The sequence below is a fragment of the Erithacus rubecula genome (assembly GCF_903797595.1).
Source record: "Erithacus rubecula genome assembly, chromosome: 8".
Taxonomy (NCBI): domain Eukaryota; kingdom Metazoa; phylum Chordata; class Aves; order Passeriformes; family Muscicapidae; genus Erithacus; species Erithacus rubecula.
In genome coordinates, this window is record NC_136659.1 from 20,139,554 (window position 1) to 20,156,743 (window position 17,190).

At 40.0% G+C, this 17,190-nt stretch overlaps 1 protein-coding gene across 7 annotated transcripts in view; it reads left to right on the forward strand.

Annotated features, from left to right (window-relative positions):
• The first annotated feature begins 47 nt into the window (after nt 1-47).
• The window catches only part of FIGN (fidgetin, microtubule severing factor), a 107,614-nt gene continuing 90,471 nt past the window's right edge, over nt 48-17,190 (forward strand). For 4 of the 7 annotated variants that reach the window (XM_079311830.1, XM_079311831.1, XM_079311832.1 and 1 more), the window contains exons 1-2: nt 12,934-13,068; nt 13,844-14,013. Coding sequence is in view for 1 of the 7 variants with exons in the window: in XM_079311829.1 (XP_079167955.1) it covers nt 13,989-14,013 (25 nt within the window). In the remaining 6 variants the exon portion in view is untranslated. Of the gene's footprint in view, nt 112-11,435; nt 11,572-12,831; nt 13,069-13,843; nt 14,014-17,190 lie in introns of those variants that run through there. The other 3 variants (XM_079311827.1, XM_079311828.1, XM_079311833.1) reach the window with 3 other exon arrangements.

Sequence of the window (17,190 nt, forward strand, 5' to 3'; positions counted from 1 at the left end):
AGTGACATTAGCCAGCTCCTTTGGGACTTGTGTGGGCATTCTACCAGGTCCTATGGATTTAAGTGTGTCCAGTGTGTTTAATGTTCTGCTTAAGATATTCTGCTATATTGGGTAAGTAATTTTTCTGAAGGTTCTCACTGGTTCTTATCTGCAGGAAGTATATTTGGCTGTGCTGCTTCACAGATCATCATTCTTGGGTTGGATCTTGCAGTGGAGCTTGCAGTTCAACTAAATGGAACTATGATAGATTATGAAATAGTAAAATATTATCACAATGCAAAAATACTATCAAGTCCAAGATGATGAGAGAGACTACATTCCTACCTTCAGTTTTAGGGTATAGCTTTTTTTCCTCAGAATTTATTTTAAAATACTCTCCAAAAGGTATCTTCTAAAGCATGTCAGACATCAGAACAGGGTGCCAAAAGAAGTGTTGAGTTGCTACTCCTGGAGGCATTTAAAAGATATGTAGATTTTGCTCCTTGGGACATCATTTAGTGGTGGGTGTGGCAGCACTGGGTTAATGGTTGGACTTGATGAGGTCTTTTCCAAACTTAAAGTTCTATCCTTCTAAGTTACATTGAAGTATTCACTATTTTAGATTGAGAAAATTACTATATGTATTAAGAAGGTTATATTAAATACATACATTATAAATATAAACACGACAAACATTATGAAAATGAAAGTGAGTGTTTTAACTACTAGATAACTGGCTATTTATCCAGCTTGCTGATTTTTACATATAGTCACACATTTAGACTGTTGTTGCATATACTCCTGTGGTTAATTGTTCCTCCTGTAAAGTTAAAAGCTACTAGTAAAAAACGGGGGGAAAAAAGAGAAGTAGAAGTAGTTGCATTCTAGTGCAGAATGTGTAACTGCTAAAGACAATGACACATAAGGAGTTCCATTTTTTCAGGATCAAGTCCTATATGCAACAATTTGATCTTTCTCAGTCATCCTTATTGCTCATGACTGTAATATTCTTTTATTGCATATAAACTTCAGACTCTCAGAACAAACTCAGTGAGGCACAGGAGGCTACCATGAAATGGCTTGTGCATCATAAAATGTTGGGTCAAGAGGATGAACATTCTTGTGTATTCATTTGAAATCAAGCTTGAGAATGTTATCCTGTCAATAAGTCTTTTCCAAAGCAAAGCTTTGCAAGCTGGTACAGGACTTACAAACTTCTATTTTGCCTACTTTAAGTGAAAATTAAAGACAAATGTGTATTTAAATCTTGGTAGCCACAGAATGTGGAGAGGGTGGTATAATTCCATTTTTGTGTATGTATCTTCGTGAAAAAAATTCAAACCACCAAACATTTAGGAACTTGCATCCTTGATGTTTTCTTCATAATGATATTTCTTGTTTTGAGAGAAGACAGAGACTTACATATTTTCCCTGCATAACTTTTAGTGAAGTTTTTATCCTGCTTGGTTCTTTCAAATACTGATAAGCAAAACCAAACTTCAATATTTTATACGGTTTTGATGTAGAAAACACTGTTGTTTTTTTCATGGCTTCATCACAAAAACTCTAGAACAAAACCCCATACATGTTAAATTAAAAAAAAAAAAAAAATCCGTACAGGAGAGTAACATAGGACTGAACTAAAGACTGAGGAGGAGTCACTCACCATATACAATAACTGGCTCTCCAGAGATGGAGAAGGCATGACCCCTGCATTCTTTGTGGGGAACTGGATATAGACCCTTGATCCAGTGACTATGAAAGCAAGCTATTGAACACATTTCCAATAATAGCAACTTTAGCAAGTGAAAAAATTGTTTACAAATAAGAAGCACAGAAAAAAATAACAAATTAATTTGCTCTATATGTAATAATTGATGAATTTTCCAGATTTTCTTGCGTATTACATTTATTTAAGTAAAGGTGAGAAGATGAATTTCAAGTAAATTATATGCAAAGATGGATTTTGACACACTTCTTGGACTTGTAGACTTTGTCTAACCCATCTGACAGCACACAGTCCTTTGTCTAACTTGAGTAAAAAGGTATTATTTGTATATACTCTAGCCTATTTATAAGAAAAATTAGAAAGGGTTTCAAGAAATCTGATTAATTCAAACTACCATGTCATATCATTAACCGTGGCCAGTTTGGCAACAGTCCAAAATAAGGAATTCTGCAAAGTTCTTAAAGTACTTAAAATGGGGGAAAGGCATTAACAGAGGGAGGAAATTAGTCTGGGGTAAAAGGAAGGGGGGTGGTGATGGAAAGGTTAAAAGAAAAGGAAAAATGTGATGGAAAATTATTTTGTTTAAAAGCTGGCATTTGGTATTTTCAAAGGGCAAAATGTATTTTTTGTTTTATGACAAATGAATGTAAAAATGTGCATGCCTTGTGGCCTAGAGGACAAAACAGTAGGATCAATGTTCTTTTTGTACTCTATGAAGCTTGAGATTAAAGTCCCCACTGATAAACTGAACATTCTTTAAAAGTGACCAGAAGCAAACAGTGTCTGTTTGCTGCTACTTTATTAGAAAGATACCACTGAGAATAGCTAAGAATACTATTTGATCTTAAACAGGTTGACCAAATTATTGCAGTTGGCTCCAGTACGAGATGCCTTCTGCAAATTATTGTTTCTGGTTATAAACCTTTATAATATCTCAGAATGAATTATGTATGTATTTCATGTTTTCTTTTCTTTTATCAGCCTTGATGTTCTCATTTCAAGTTTCACCCTAGCCTCCTAATAATGCAATATTGAGGCCATTCAGACACTAATTATGCCTCCATGGCTTTCTTGAAATGACTAAATCAGCATCAGTTCTATAATTATCATGAGTAAGTTTGTATCTGTGCCTCGCACCACATGAAAAGCACAACTTTAAATGATTTATGAATATATGCATCTGTAACATTGAATGTGCACTCTCTAACACTTTACATACAAGAGGCATAGAGATACTTCAAACATATGTACACCTGTATGTATGTTCTCAGCTTCACTGAACTCTGCTGGGTGTCTTACACAAACACAGCCTGACTGTATAAAAATTATTGCAATGTTGTTTTCTTAATAGATGTATGTGTGATACCATAAAAAAAATGTGTATATTTAAGCATCCTGACTATTTAAATAGAACAAAATATAAGCAAGTTTTCATCAAGACTAGTGCTCATATTTGGTATTTTCCTAATTTTCTTTATGTTTCTATAAAGTATAGCAAGAATGACTGGCAGGACAGAAAGAAGTATACATATACAAATGCAATTCCTCTATATTTTCATTGTTTCTCCCTTTGAATTATTGATGTTGCCAGTAGTCATTTGTCAAGAAACCAAGATACATATACTATAATGTTACACTTCTGTATGTTTGTAAACTGTTTGTGCTGCATAATGTTATATTTCGAGTAAACGCAAAAATAAAAGTAGAATACAGTAAAATAAATAATATTACTAAATTTTAATAACAAAGTTGTGAAGAATAATAAACATACAATTTAAAAATAATAAATTAAGAGAGATTATAGACAATTTTGAGTCACTTATACCCTGCAGAATCACCTGTGCATTTGGAAGCTGATAAAGATAAGTAGACCTATACAAGACAGCATCTTGTGAGATGGCACAGCACCTCCAAGCCCATTCTGGTCTCTGATAACAGCTGATTTCTGAATGTCTCCTCCCTCCTTTCCTCTCTTTCAATACAGATTCTTTGTTTTGTATGAAAAGTTGTGCTGATCACTGGTATTTTATGACCTACATTATTACCCTCTAGGTAGCAGAATGATAGTGCCAAACTAATTATTGCATTGTCTAATTTTAAATCCAGGTCTAGCGAGATTAACAACTTGCACATTAATTCTGAGCATCAACAGTGCACCTAACATAATGCAATTTTAAATGAAAGGAGCTTGCTCTGAAAACTTTTATATACTTTCATCTGGATCATCAGCTAATGTAAATTACTACAGCACAGTTGACTTCAATGGAATTATGCCAGTCTTCCCAACTGGATGATTTGGCCTTTTTTTTTTTTTTTAATTCAGGAAATGTTTCTGGTTTGAGCCATGTGAATGTCAGAGGGGAAAACACTGATTTCACTTATAAATGTAAGATCTCATCTACGTAAGCCCAGAACGTGTCTGTTAAACACAGTGGATTAATTCCAGATTTTCATCCCTGTAAATGAGATCAGAATTGGCTTGGAATGTGCTTTTGGTTCCTTGACATCCTCCTCCTCCAATACAAACACTCTCAGTATAGAGAAGGATTTTTTAGTTCTTCCTAATTAAAATTTAAAAGATTAAAAAAAAAAAAAGATAGAAAAAGAAGGACATTCACAGTCATGGAAAGTGTGAAAACTGCTTTGTAGATAGGTAGAAAACCAGACTTGGCAATGTGTCCTTACTTGCTGTTTCATCCTGCTAATTTTTGTGAAGAAACTTATGTGTTGGAAAAACATAGAAGCTCTCTGTATCTGAATGCTGTCAACAGTCAGGCAAATTTGGATCTAAAATGTAGTTTCAGATCCTAAAAAAAAAATATTAATTTCATGTACTGAAAAGAGAAACAGTCTGAACTAGTGCTGAACTATGTGAATTTAGCCAGAAAATTAAGTAATTGTGTAACACAGTGGGTATAAAGTTTCATTTCATTAGAAAGCTGCTGAATTGAAGAGTCTTAGACTATTTAACTATTCTTCCAGCTGCATGGAAAGAAAAAATACCATCAACAATCTCCTTCCCATATATTTGCCATAGTAACTGGCAAAAAACATAATAAAAAACATTTATTTTGGCATATTGTATCCTACACACAGAATCCTACACACAGAATCCTACACACCCAAAGTTGTGGCATTAATGGCATCCTCTGCATGGCTGCTGTTGGACTATGTTGACACCCATTATAATATTCTGTGGTACTTTCACTCATGTTTAATTCTGATTAAGTTGTGCAATTGTATCAATTTAAGGTCAAGGTCTTGAATAAATTGTTTTGTGAGAACGACTAGAAGGTCTTTTAAAATTAAAAAGACTCATGTGTCTAATGGTCTTATGAGAATAGAATTACAAACGATCATCTTTAAAATAAATTGTAATTTTATGGATACTTATTAGGAGAATTTATTGTATTGGTAATTTGCTATATTATAAGTACTGCTGCCAGTTTAGCGACTTGTAACAGAAGAAAAGAATGCAGCAGCTACTTATATTTGTCCTTGCCTTTGGTACTGTTGATTTGAAGTGGGGAGAAGGTTTCTACAGGATATTTAAGGTTTCTGATGCCTTACTGTGCAGTAAGGATGACCTGCAAGTTGTCATGCTCTGGCCCTGATCCAGCAAAGCACTTAAGTGTGTGCTTAACTTTGAGCATTCAAGTTCCATTTACTGTAACATGATTACTTATGTGCACAAAATTAAGCACATACTTAAGTGCCTTGTTGACTGCAGTCAGTGCTGTGCATTTAACAGATTTGATCTTTCTAAGAAATTTAGAAGAAATTACAAGTTAGCAAGATTTAATTGTTGTATTATACACAGTGGCAAAGGATGTTCTTTCTAATAGCACAAACCCAACAGTATAAATCTACTTTTTTAAGTTCTTTGCCTTCTAAGTGAGACAATATGTTTCTTGCAAAGGAAGAATAGCATATATAGAACGGCTGTGTTGCTCAGGTTATCAGAATAGAGATTAGCTTTTTTTTTCTTTTTTCTGCTTCAAAAATGTCTGAAATGTTGGTGCTTTTGCACGTTGGAAAGGTATTTTATTTTGGATATTTGATTAAGGCTCATAAACATGACATTCTTAAAAATTAAAGCCTAGCAAGAATTAAAAAAATATTTCACTTGTTTGAAAAGCTGTAGAGAATTAAAAGCTTTAGAGATGACCGTGCAGATAGATTGATAATGTTATTTCAAGACTTAAATAAACCCAGATTAACACCAAAGGCAATGTTTAAAACATTAATAATAAATTGTTATATATATATTGCATTCTAAGTCATAAACCTTGTTTTAATTTTATTATTAAAATAATTTCATACTGTGAAGATCAGTAACATGGTTGTTACTTAGAGGAAGATATTTGTCTTAGAGTAAGGGAACTTGTAGACATTAAAAGAAAAAAAGTGAGTAAAATTTTGCTTCTAAAGCAACAGCAAATAAAGCTCTGTGTGTATTCTATCAGATATGCAGATACCATGGCATGTAATTTTTTAGAGAAACTTTTCATGTGCATGTGTGACTTTGAGCAAGTCCACTGTTTTGCTAAATTTTTTCCCCTTTGATTTCAAAGTTGATTCCATTGCAGGGTAAATAAGAGATATTTTAATGTACATTTGGGGGTGAGATACGAAGTCTTTTTGATATCAAGTGCTTAGAAAAAGCACTTGGGAAAAAAAATTGCAGTTTGGCAAGCATACTATTGTTTGATTTTTACTGTTCCCTGTTCTACTCCCTCTCCAAATTAAAGCACTGGGGTTTTATTTTGTTTTCTTTCTAGGCACTGTGTAAATTAAATCATTACCTATTAAGCATTATGTAAAATACATTTCTGTTATTGATAATGATTAATTGTGGGTTCTCTAGTGGGATATTTAGAGTAAAAGTTTCATTGTAAGAATCTTTTTCTAGCTGCTTGTTAGTTTGTCAAGTATAAACAACTGGGCAGCAATTTTCATGCCAAATATCTGCCTTGGGCTATTTTTTCAAAACTTTCAGCAAATATGGTCAGTTGATTCTTAGAATGCACTGAGGGAAAACCTGGTTTGCTCATGTTAAGAAATTTTTGAAATATTTTGTTGACTAATGGCTTGTGCTTGGGAAGGCATATTCCTCTTCCACCAGCCTATGAAAGTCTTCCTCAGTCTGGAGAAATCTGAGTCTCTGTAAAATTGTTTGCATATTTCATTTACCAGCTCTTCAAAGATTCTGTGTGCGGTAGGTGTATTCTTTCCTGGGGCTTGCAGATCTGAGCAGGACTTGCTCTCAGTTTTCTCTTTTCAGTTGCCAGTGGGGCTAAAGAGAAATACAAAGAGAATAAAGGTATCTATCAGATGTTCTCAGTCTTCTTCCTGCAAATCACTGGGAAACATGGAATAAGAAGCAGCTTGATCAGAATTCAGAAAAGGGAGACTGTCAAGGAAAGTTAAAAACAAGAAAAGCAACATCAGAAAAGTCCAGACACAGGAAAAAGGCATAAATCAAAGGTCATAAAATGTGATGGTAGTTTAGGACAAGGGCTTATGGATGAGACTGGTAATAAACAGTGGTGCAAATGAGGATTGCAACTGAGATAGGGAATCAGAGAGAAGGATGCTGGTACCAAGGCCAAGAAGGAGATAGAGACAGGAAAAAGAGGAAGAATGTGTTCCTAGCTGTCATTCCTGTGTCTTGGTTTTGTTGGACCATTAAATGTCTCTGAATTCTTTTGACATTGTGTGGGCACCTCATTCTCCTCTAGTTCAAATAAGGAGAAGGTTTTTAGTGACACAAGTTATTAATGTGTTTGTTAAGTCAAACTACAGGGATTAGTGTGGTTCTTAACCACTTAATGAACAAGACTGTGAAAAACAAAAGACAGAGAACAAAAGCCCTAAAAACATTAAATTCCTTCCTAGAGTTCCCCAAGAGGGACTTTCTGTATTAAAGCTTGCTTTAAAAAAAATGGAGAAATTGTAGTAAAAATGCATTTGCGACCAGGATAAAAAGTATTAAGCACTCAAAATTCAAGAAATGCCAGAAGGCATATGTCTTTTCAGATATTTATGTGACAAACATCTATATATTGTTCTATTATACAGAGCACTTGCTAAATGAGTGTTTTTTGTTGGTTGTTGTGAACAATTTCTCCTTCAGGACTAAAATGGAAACAAGAAGTGATTTCTGTGGACCAATACTTTTATGATGCCAAAAGTATCAAATACTCAGCAAAATTGTAGACAATGACCAGTAAAGGGCTTGTCTAGAAATCTCACTGAAATCAAGGTGATTGACTAATACAGAAGTATTGTATGGAAATCTATAAAGAAGAGAGCAAAAATATTGGAAATGCTATCTCTTTAAACCCCCAGAATCTAAACCAAAGTGGTTACAAGTCAGAGAAGCTATCTATTTTTACACTGGTACAGCTAAAATGCAGAAGTGCCTCTATGGACAGATGTTCTCTATAATTTTTTTCTTTCTGACACAGTCGGGAATTACACTAAATATGGCCTATGTTCATAGAATCATAGAGTGGTTTGGGTTGAAAGGGACCTAAAAGTTTATCTGGTTTCAATTCCCCTGCCATGGGCAGGGACATCTCCGACTAGAACTGGTTATTCAAAGCTTCACTAAGCATGGCCTTGAACACTTCTGGGGATGAGACATCCACAGCTCTTCTGGGTAATCCATTCCAATTTCTGTTTTTTCACAGTAAAAATTTCTTCCTAATACCTAATCTAAGAATAATCTCTTTTAGTTTGAGAGATCAAGTGATATTTTGGTAGATTAGGTACTGGCCAGTACCTAACCTAAACCAGCAGGTTGTGTGCTAAGGAGTCGAGGAAGATTTTATGCTTAGTCACTGACCTAAGGCTTAGATGTGTTTGAAGTGAAACTGTGCAGATCAGCAGTATGGCTAGATGGGATTTCATCCCTTGCAATCTCCTGGGAAGAACCTAGTAGTAATGTGCAACAATATTTGGAATGTATCACTCCTCTGTGTTTAACCATTGTCCCATTATTTGCTATGGGACTTTTATATGGCATTAGTTCAACTAAATGTTAGTTGTTAGTATGCAAAATAGAGATTACTTCTGATCTATATTTATAAATACTTCAGGGTACTTTAGGTGCCATTGCCTCTTGGAATCTGAGCTCTAGCTAGCTGAGGCAGCCTTTGCATTCATGCTGACACACAAGACTGTGGTCTGAAAAGGTAGAAAGTGAGCCTTTAGCTGCAGAGACTGGAGTTCTGTACCACTCTAGTCAGAGAGAGAATATAACAGAGGCCCAGAAGGGGCTATTCTGGCACACACTTTTGGGAAAAGTCCCAGCATGTGGGATATGGAGGTACCTCAGCTGCTCCGTGGGAATCTAGGTGGTATAAACATGATTTGAGTTGCCTGAGCTCTTTAACAGATTGTGCTCCTCACAAAGGAATAAAACAATACCTACAGCCATCAATGACCAAAACTCCAAAAAAGAGCACTTGCAGCCCATTTATTGCAGCACATCCTAGTAGGCAATGACAGCTGTGGTGCCCCACATGAGGTCTGACAGTGGGAGGCATTCCCCAGCACAGAGGAAGGGGGACAGCCAGGAGGCCCTGCCCTGGAGGTCTGCACTGACAGTACACAAGGAGGGTGCAGGTGCTGTCAAATTTCAGCATTAGAAGAACTCAGACATTGTCTGCCACTTTGAAAACTTGCTCTAATTTACAAATAAAATCCACATAATTAGTGTAAATTCACTAAACACTGTCATTTTTATTACAATTCTTAAAAATTTTTACTAGACTTACCAAATAGAAACTACAAAGTTCACATGAATCATATCAACATCCCAGAGGAGCATAGTTAGATGGTTTTATTCTTTGTTTTCTGTAATTTTTGCTTTGTTTCCACAATTCCCTTGGTTTAAATGTTATTAATCTAGATTTGCTGAAAAGGTCTGTGAACCTTTCAAAGAAGCTGGTCCAAGTTCAGTTTGTAACAAAACCTGAAACCAGGCAAGTTTTATGTGGCTTTGAATTTCATTGTAAATGTTTCACCTAGATGTTGAAATAGGCTCCAAGAAACATTCCCAGTTTCAAAGTCTATGAGAATTTCCCATTCAGAAGGATCAGGACCATGCATTTTAAACAAAGAGTAGAATTTATCCACGTACAGATGCGCCCAACAAGGCCTTCACTTCAGCCTAATTCACATCTCAAAATAAGAACTTAATATAGGATGTAAGTTTTGTGCTGACCTTCTGCACAGAGATGAACATCAGCCCATACAAACATATGCTGCATGCCTATTGTTTCAACTTATGCTATGTTAATATGGCAGGAGAAGCCTGAAGAAAATAAAAAGATATACAATGAAAATACTGAGGTTAATGCAATACAAAGATTGGTAAATACATTAATTAGTAAAAAAAGTTTAAAAAGCACCCAAGTTTATAGACTAATGCCTTCTAGTAATCACCAGTTGTTGTTTTCCTACAGGTACAAGTCACAGAACTCTGTAATTGTGCAAGAAACTAATCTTTCTCTTGAGAGAAAAAGTGCATAGTGCCATGATTGTGGAAAAAACAATGGGAAAAGAATCCAGATGCATAAAGTAGCAAAGACAAAAGAATCCTTTTAATGTTTAAGAATATGATTTTTAGACCAAGCTCATGACCTTGGGATTGTGATGGTGCTGGCAACAGCAGCAGAGGCAATATGCTGTGTTGCAGATTTCAGTGTCAGAGACTTCTACATGTAATGTGTAGTTGGGTCAGATCCGGGAGTAGCAGAGGCTGCTGATGTGTTACCTGCATTTGGAGCAGTTGCCTGCTTGCCAAGGCACCTGCTTAAAAACCATAAGCTCTTGTAGAGGGGACGATGAGCAGCTGTGTGCACAGGCAATGGGCTCAGCCAGGCTCTGGGCTGTTGCTCAGAGCCACCTGATGCTGAGGGCAGGGAAAAAGTGTCAGAAGAGCACGGTGCAGACTGGACCACGGCGGGTGCAGTGGCCAGGTGTCTCGCCTGCTGGCTGCTCTGGACAGCTGTCTAAAGCTATTTCAGTAGACTTCTGTTGCTATAGCTATGTTGCAAGTTCTAAAAATAGCTCTCTACATCCCAAAATTCAGTTTAACCGTGTTTTGCTGTGTATGTTTTGTTTTACCTGGGACATACTGGGAAGCAAAAGCAGTATGTGCTCCAAACCAGCTCTTTGTTTCAGGACACTTTGTTATTCCATCAGCAGTGCTCTCATCATGTAGCAGTGCTAGAGTTATCCCCAGCTGTCCAAGTCAGCCAGGAACACCTCCCATATTCTTAATCAGCAGAAGTCTGTCTAGCCCTTTTCCTCTTTTTATTTCAATTTTTAGGCACAGCTTTCTAAAATGGGCTAGCTATGGCCTTCCAAAAGTGTGAAAGGTGCCTATTTTCACCAGCAGGTAAAAATCATTTTGGATTAATTAAATTATTGCATGGACAACATCAACCAGACAGGCCTTCCTGTCCTTTCTTTTCCTTCTCTATTACCTGGGTAGGATAGGGAATGGCTGACAGCTCACAGCAGCTTCTGCTGGCAACTAGTTCAGTTTTATTGAGGCCTACTATAATACAGCAAAGGGAAACGAGCCTATTCCCACTCCTCCAGATGCTGTCCCCTGGGACTGGTCTCCCCTGCCTCCTTCAAAGCCTTAACTGCCTTTACATCTTCCATTTTTACTAAGAAAATTTAATCATATCATATCCTCTATATCCAGGACGGACAAACAACCCTCCAAAGCTATCCTTAACTCCACAGCAGGACAAGGAAGAGAGGAAGTGAAACCGCTCCAGGATTCCAAACCAAAGCCCAGGAACAGCATCCGGACAGGGTGGCTTCCTCCCCGTTAGAAGGTAAAAATGCTCTGATAGTCCCATCAGGTGCAAGCCCAGGAACGTGGATCTGTCTCGCGGGAAGCCCTCACATCCCTTTCCACAGCTGCGGTGATCGGGCAGCGGGAGCGCACACATGTGCGGGGACGGAGCGGGGAGAGCGGGGCGCCGGGCAGAGCGGGGCGGAGAGCCGGGAACAGCGGGGCGCGGGGGACAGCGGGGAGCCGGGGACAGCGGGGCGCGGGGGACAGCGGGGAGCCGGGGACAGCGGGGCGCGGGGGACAGCGGGGCGCGGGGGACAGCGGGGCCGGGGATAGCGAGGAGCCGGGGACAGCGAGGAGCCGGGGCAGCTCCGGCGCACGGGGCTCGGCCGCGCCGGGGAGACCCGTGCGCGAGAGGCAGGGCCCGCTGTGTGCCGCCTGGCCACCATACGCCTTCCCTGCCAGCATGAGCCGACTGTAAAGCCCGTCTAACATCCCCCCCCGGGGAATCCCTCTGATGCGAGGGGAGTCCCCGGCAGCTGTGGGCCGGGGTAGCTGAGCTGGCTCCTTGCCATCCCCCGCCGAGCCGGGCTGGGAAGTGCGGGGAGAGGGAGGTGTGGCTGCCGGGGCCCCTCAGCCATTGCCGGCTCCCGGGAATGCCTCTCCGCGGCCGCTAGCAGCCGGGCTCAGGCGGGCAGCGGCCGGGGCTCCCCGGGAGCTGCGCGGGGCCGGGGCACGGCTGCGCGGCCCCGCCGCCGCCGCTCGGGCCGGGCCGGCACTTCCACCCCGGCCATTTTCCTCGGGCGGGAGGCGCTGGCGACCCGCGAGCCCCGACGCCGCCCGCCCGCCCAGGGACGCGGCGCAGCAGCTGCCGGCCAGGGCAGCCGCGCAGGCCGCTGCCGGCCGAGCCGGGACACCGCTCCGGCCCCGGGCGGGGAGACGCGGGGCGGCCGCGGCGGAGCGGAGGCGGCCGCAACCGAGGGCAGCTCCGCCGCCACAGCCCGGCCGCCTGCCCCGCGGCCGCGGGCCGCCGCTAGGCCCCGGCCCCGGCCCCGGCTCCGGCTCCGGGTCGCCGCGCCCGAGGGGAGCCCGGCCGCCTCCGCCGCCGCGGAGGGAGCCCGCTGCCCGCTGTCCCCGTCCCGCCGCCCCGGGGAGAGGGAGCGGAGCCGCGGCACGGACACCCCGCCGGCCCCCGCGGGAAGCGGCGGCCCCGGCGCGCAGCACCGCGGAGCGCCCCCGCCCCCCGCGCCGCTCCCCCTTTGAAAACTGATCTTTGGCTCTTCGCGTGAAAGTGATTTGAATTTGGCTCGGCGGCGCTCTGCGCAGGCGTCCAGCTGCTGGCATGCTGGCTCCTTGCAAAGCAGCTGTTTTGGGTTTGAAATTCCAACATGGCAGAGGCTGCAGTCAGTCTTCCCTTCAAAAACTTGGAATGATTTCAAATCACAGGCACCTTCACTTAACCCGAGCCCCCATTCATCAGCAAACACATCGGATCGATGCTACTCTAACCTATCGGGTTCTTGTACCAAATCTCCAGGTAAGAGGATCTTTTTCTCCCCCCCTCCAGTCTCCCTATCATCGTTTTAAATTTTATTTAATCTTAAAGATCTCCGACAGAGCCGCGTATTAATCGTCTTTTCGTGCCCTAAATATTTTGCCTAATTTGCGGTCGTTTTCTAATACTAAGCACTCCGGTCTGCTTGCCTGATCGTAGTCTGGAAAGTACAGATATACAATCGCAGTGCATGGTTTTTCCTCCTTGATCATTGCCAACAATAGTAGGCAGATTAAGAGTTCGCGATTGCAAGCTCCGTCCTCACCTCCTCCTCCTCCTCTTAATTGGATTTATTTTTAAGTTGCTTTGAAAATAATAAACTGCAGGTAACGCGGGTCTGGACATGGAGGCAACTAACTTCTGACCAAATAAGTGCAAATAAGAATCTCGCAGAACAAAAGTTAGGTTTAAATTGCTATGTCTTGGCTGGGGGGGGGGGGGGGGGGGGAGAGGCACGAATATGTCAGAGGAGCTCTTGCAGTAAAATGTAAGCACATCATCTTGGAGGGGGTACAGCGTGGTGGGCGTATTGTTGGCTCAGGAGGGAGAGAAAGATGTATAATTTAATGGTATATACAATCCACTGATCCTATTACTATCCTCCCTGGAGCTCTTGTTAGTTTCAATGGGAGTGAGTGAAATTGACATGGACTTGCATTCCTGGTCATGTGCTTTTTTTCCCCCTTTCTTTCTTCTCTTGTGATCTGAGATCCCCTTTTTGTTGATGTTGCTTTCCCACTTAATTATATGCATGTAGGTTAAATGAATACCTGACGAAAGGGCCCACGTTTCAAGGCAGTGACATTTGATAGCTGAGAGGAAAAGTGGCTTTAATGAAAAGCAACCTTTGGAATTCCTGCTTGTGAAAAATCCAATTCAGCTTTTTGTGCTGCCAGCAAGAAATGATCAGTAGCACCAGTGTTTATGGTATGTCCGTTTTGGGATCTACTTCCTTTGCATCTAAATAGCAAAGACAAATTTAAATAGCATGATAACGCACCAAGGACTCTGCATGCAAATATTTTGTAATAAATACCTAATGTTTAATAGTATATTTTCTTGTGTATATATAAGAATTTTTTTTTCTCTTGATATGATTTGTTTATCGTTTCTGCTTCGATTGTGGCATTAGTTTTGTCCATTGTATTGATCTCAATTGTAAAACCTGAAGTTGCATGTTACCAGCAGTGCACTATACACACCACTGAACTCCAATGGTATGTAAATTAGTAAAACTCGGGGAGTGGAGAGGGCAAAAACGTGTAGCAATGAATATATACACCTACACATCTATGTGCTCATACATACATGCCTAAAATGCATCTTTTCCTTTTGCAAACTAGTGGTTTTTTAGTAGTTATTTAAACTCCAGCTGCTTTTCCCTCTCTTACTTCCAGTGTAATCATCTGCTAGAGATTCTAACTGATGTGGGGTGGGCGAATGTTTTGCATGTAAACAAACAAAATTACTGTTGTGGCCGAATGCTTAATATGATTTAATAAGGAGTATTTTATGCTCAGTTTACAAGTGTCTAATTCACACTGCTCTGCTCTCAATGCTTAACAGAATGAAATAATCAGGTGCTGAAACTGGCTTCATTTTAATGGTCACTCTCCAGCCCCCCACGCTGCCCCTTCCTCCAAAAAAGATAAAATGGAGCATGGGGAATTTCAATAGAGCTCCTTGTGGTGCAGTATGCAGTTAAGGCTAAGGAAGTATCAACAAAAGTGACTATTAGTCTGTTTTGTGCAACCAAAAAAAGGGGTATGTTCACTTTTAATTGTGTGTGATAGTAACAAATAAGGATGGAGAGAGACCCTAGGAGAGAGAGAGAGAGTGTGCATGTGTGTGTGTGCGTGTTTGGGATAAGGGGGAGGGCTGGTGTGTGTGGCTGATGATCTCGTAATAACATATCTGAATGCAAGAAAGACATTGAGAGAGCAGTTGCACAATGTACACTCCTATTTTGGTGTTGTAGGTGACTGTATTGCTAAACATATCCCAGGTGCTATATGATGGGAATGATCTGATTGCATTTTGCATTTAGAACTTGTTGACTTTGGAACGATCAATAAGGCAACTGTTTATTTTAGATGCACATAATTTGCTCTGAGAAATGTTTTAAGGAGAAGAGCAAGCAAGCGAGAGCGGAACATTTTTTTTCTTTCTTTTTTTTTTTTTTTTCCTAGAGCTGTTGGAGCAAATGTGATTGCCAGATGGGAGATTTCCCTCTGTGATGTTAAAGCTGTAATATATATTCAGAGCAGATTGGACTGCTGCTTGTGATGAGGAGGATATTACATTTATAAATTTTAAATCGGGAATCGGACAGTATGCTGAGAGCTGAAATTGGATGGTGTGGACGGTTTGGACTGTTAAATGCAATTCCCAGATAATAATAATAATTATAGTAGCAGTAATATATGTATGTACAATAAACACGATGCTATTAGGCAGCTATATATATTCTATGGTGCTTAAGTATATATTTTGAATATGACTTCTCTCTTTCCTCGCTTCCCTTAAATGTTAAGGATTGAGGGTGATGGGGAGGGGAGATATAAGAGCCCACTGTTAGGAGAAATCAAATATAATCAGGTTCCTGTTTGAGGAAAAGTTTTGCTAAAATTCTTTCTGCAAATTCATCTCTTTCTGAGTTTTTGTTTTGCCCGTGCATGTGGCCTGACAGTGCCACAGTCCTGAAAGACTGGAAAGTGGGAACTAGTCACACTCGAGCAGCTCTGCTGTTGCAAATTAAAAGTGTGTTGTGGTCAGGAAATGAAAGCTACAATGTCTCTTTTGAACAAGTCGTTTATCAAGAGAAACATCTATCAAGCAGTGACTTGTCACATTGATCCTCTAAAAGTTAGGTCCGAAGTGGAAGCTGCTTTGATGTTTTTGGTCCCAAATTTATAAAATTGAAAAAGCTGGAGAGAGTAGAACTGATTTGCACTAAAAAATTGCTCTGCTCTGGGCGTGACAAAATAAGTATCTCTGATATAAGAGCTGGTAAACTAAGGATGTATTGGATCTTCTACCTAATTTTTATTTTCACAAGAAAACTTTAGCTTTGCCACACAGGCAGTTTCTTTTCATGCTTCTAAAGATCCTGTCTGTATGACTCTCTCTCTCTGCATTATTTCATCGGGGATATTTTCTTGCTTAGGAATACATCTGTTGCTTCCAAATGGAACCTTTTTTTGTTGTCTTTCTGATGGTATTTATAGAGTTCTGCTTGAGAAGGCAATTTTTTCCTCTCCTCTCAGTCTATTTTCTTCTTCTATTTGTAATCTCGGTTTCCACCTCTTATCCCTGTGAAACAAAGTTTCTTTTACTGCTAAAGTAATGTTTATTGCAAGTAAGGTACATTTGAGGGTATCTGTTTGCATGGCTTAAAACATCTTAAGGGTACTGCTAAGTGAGTCTTCCCCATCTATTTCTCTTTTTCTATCCATTTTTAGCACATGAACCATGCTTTCATTCTCAACAGGAGCAGTGTAATTAAAATTGAATATAAAGCTAGGTTTCAAGTAAAAAAAAAAAAAAAGACCAAAACAATGTCTAAAACTGATCTTTTATTTTCCTTTATATTCAACCATCTAAATTGTTCAGCAGCTTCACTAAAAAAGTTTTTAATTTTGCATAAAGTTTGTGTTTGGATTATAAAGGGATCGCTTTGAAGGAACAGGGTTTTGGTGTTTGGTTGTTGTAGGGTTTCTGTTTTCTTTTCTGTGCTTTTTTTTTTTTTTGGCTAGGGTATGAGTGAAATTTTCCTTAAAGCAGGATGCTTTGACTTCTTTTCTTCAGTGTCGTAAATGAGACTAACACTGCTTATGAATACTTGATATAGACCCATTTGAAAATAGGCAGCAAACAGCAGCGTGGTGGGAGTTTTGGTGAGTGTTATAGTTGCTAATTAATCATGTTTGAAATGAAGGAATCATAGCATGGTAATAAAGGCTCATTGTTGTTTGATGTTTGTAACAGGATGTGACTCCTACATGAATCTGGTGGGTTTGGAGGTTTTGTTTTTATTTCCTCCTGTCATAATAAGATACCTTCACTATGAGATCAAATTGTTTTTATTTATTGCAACATTGTGAA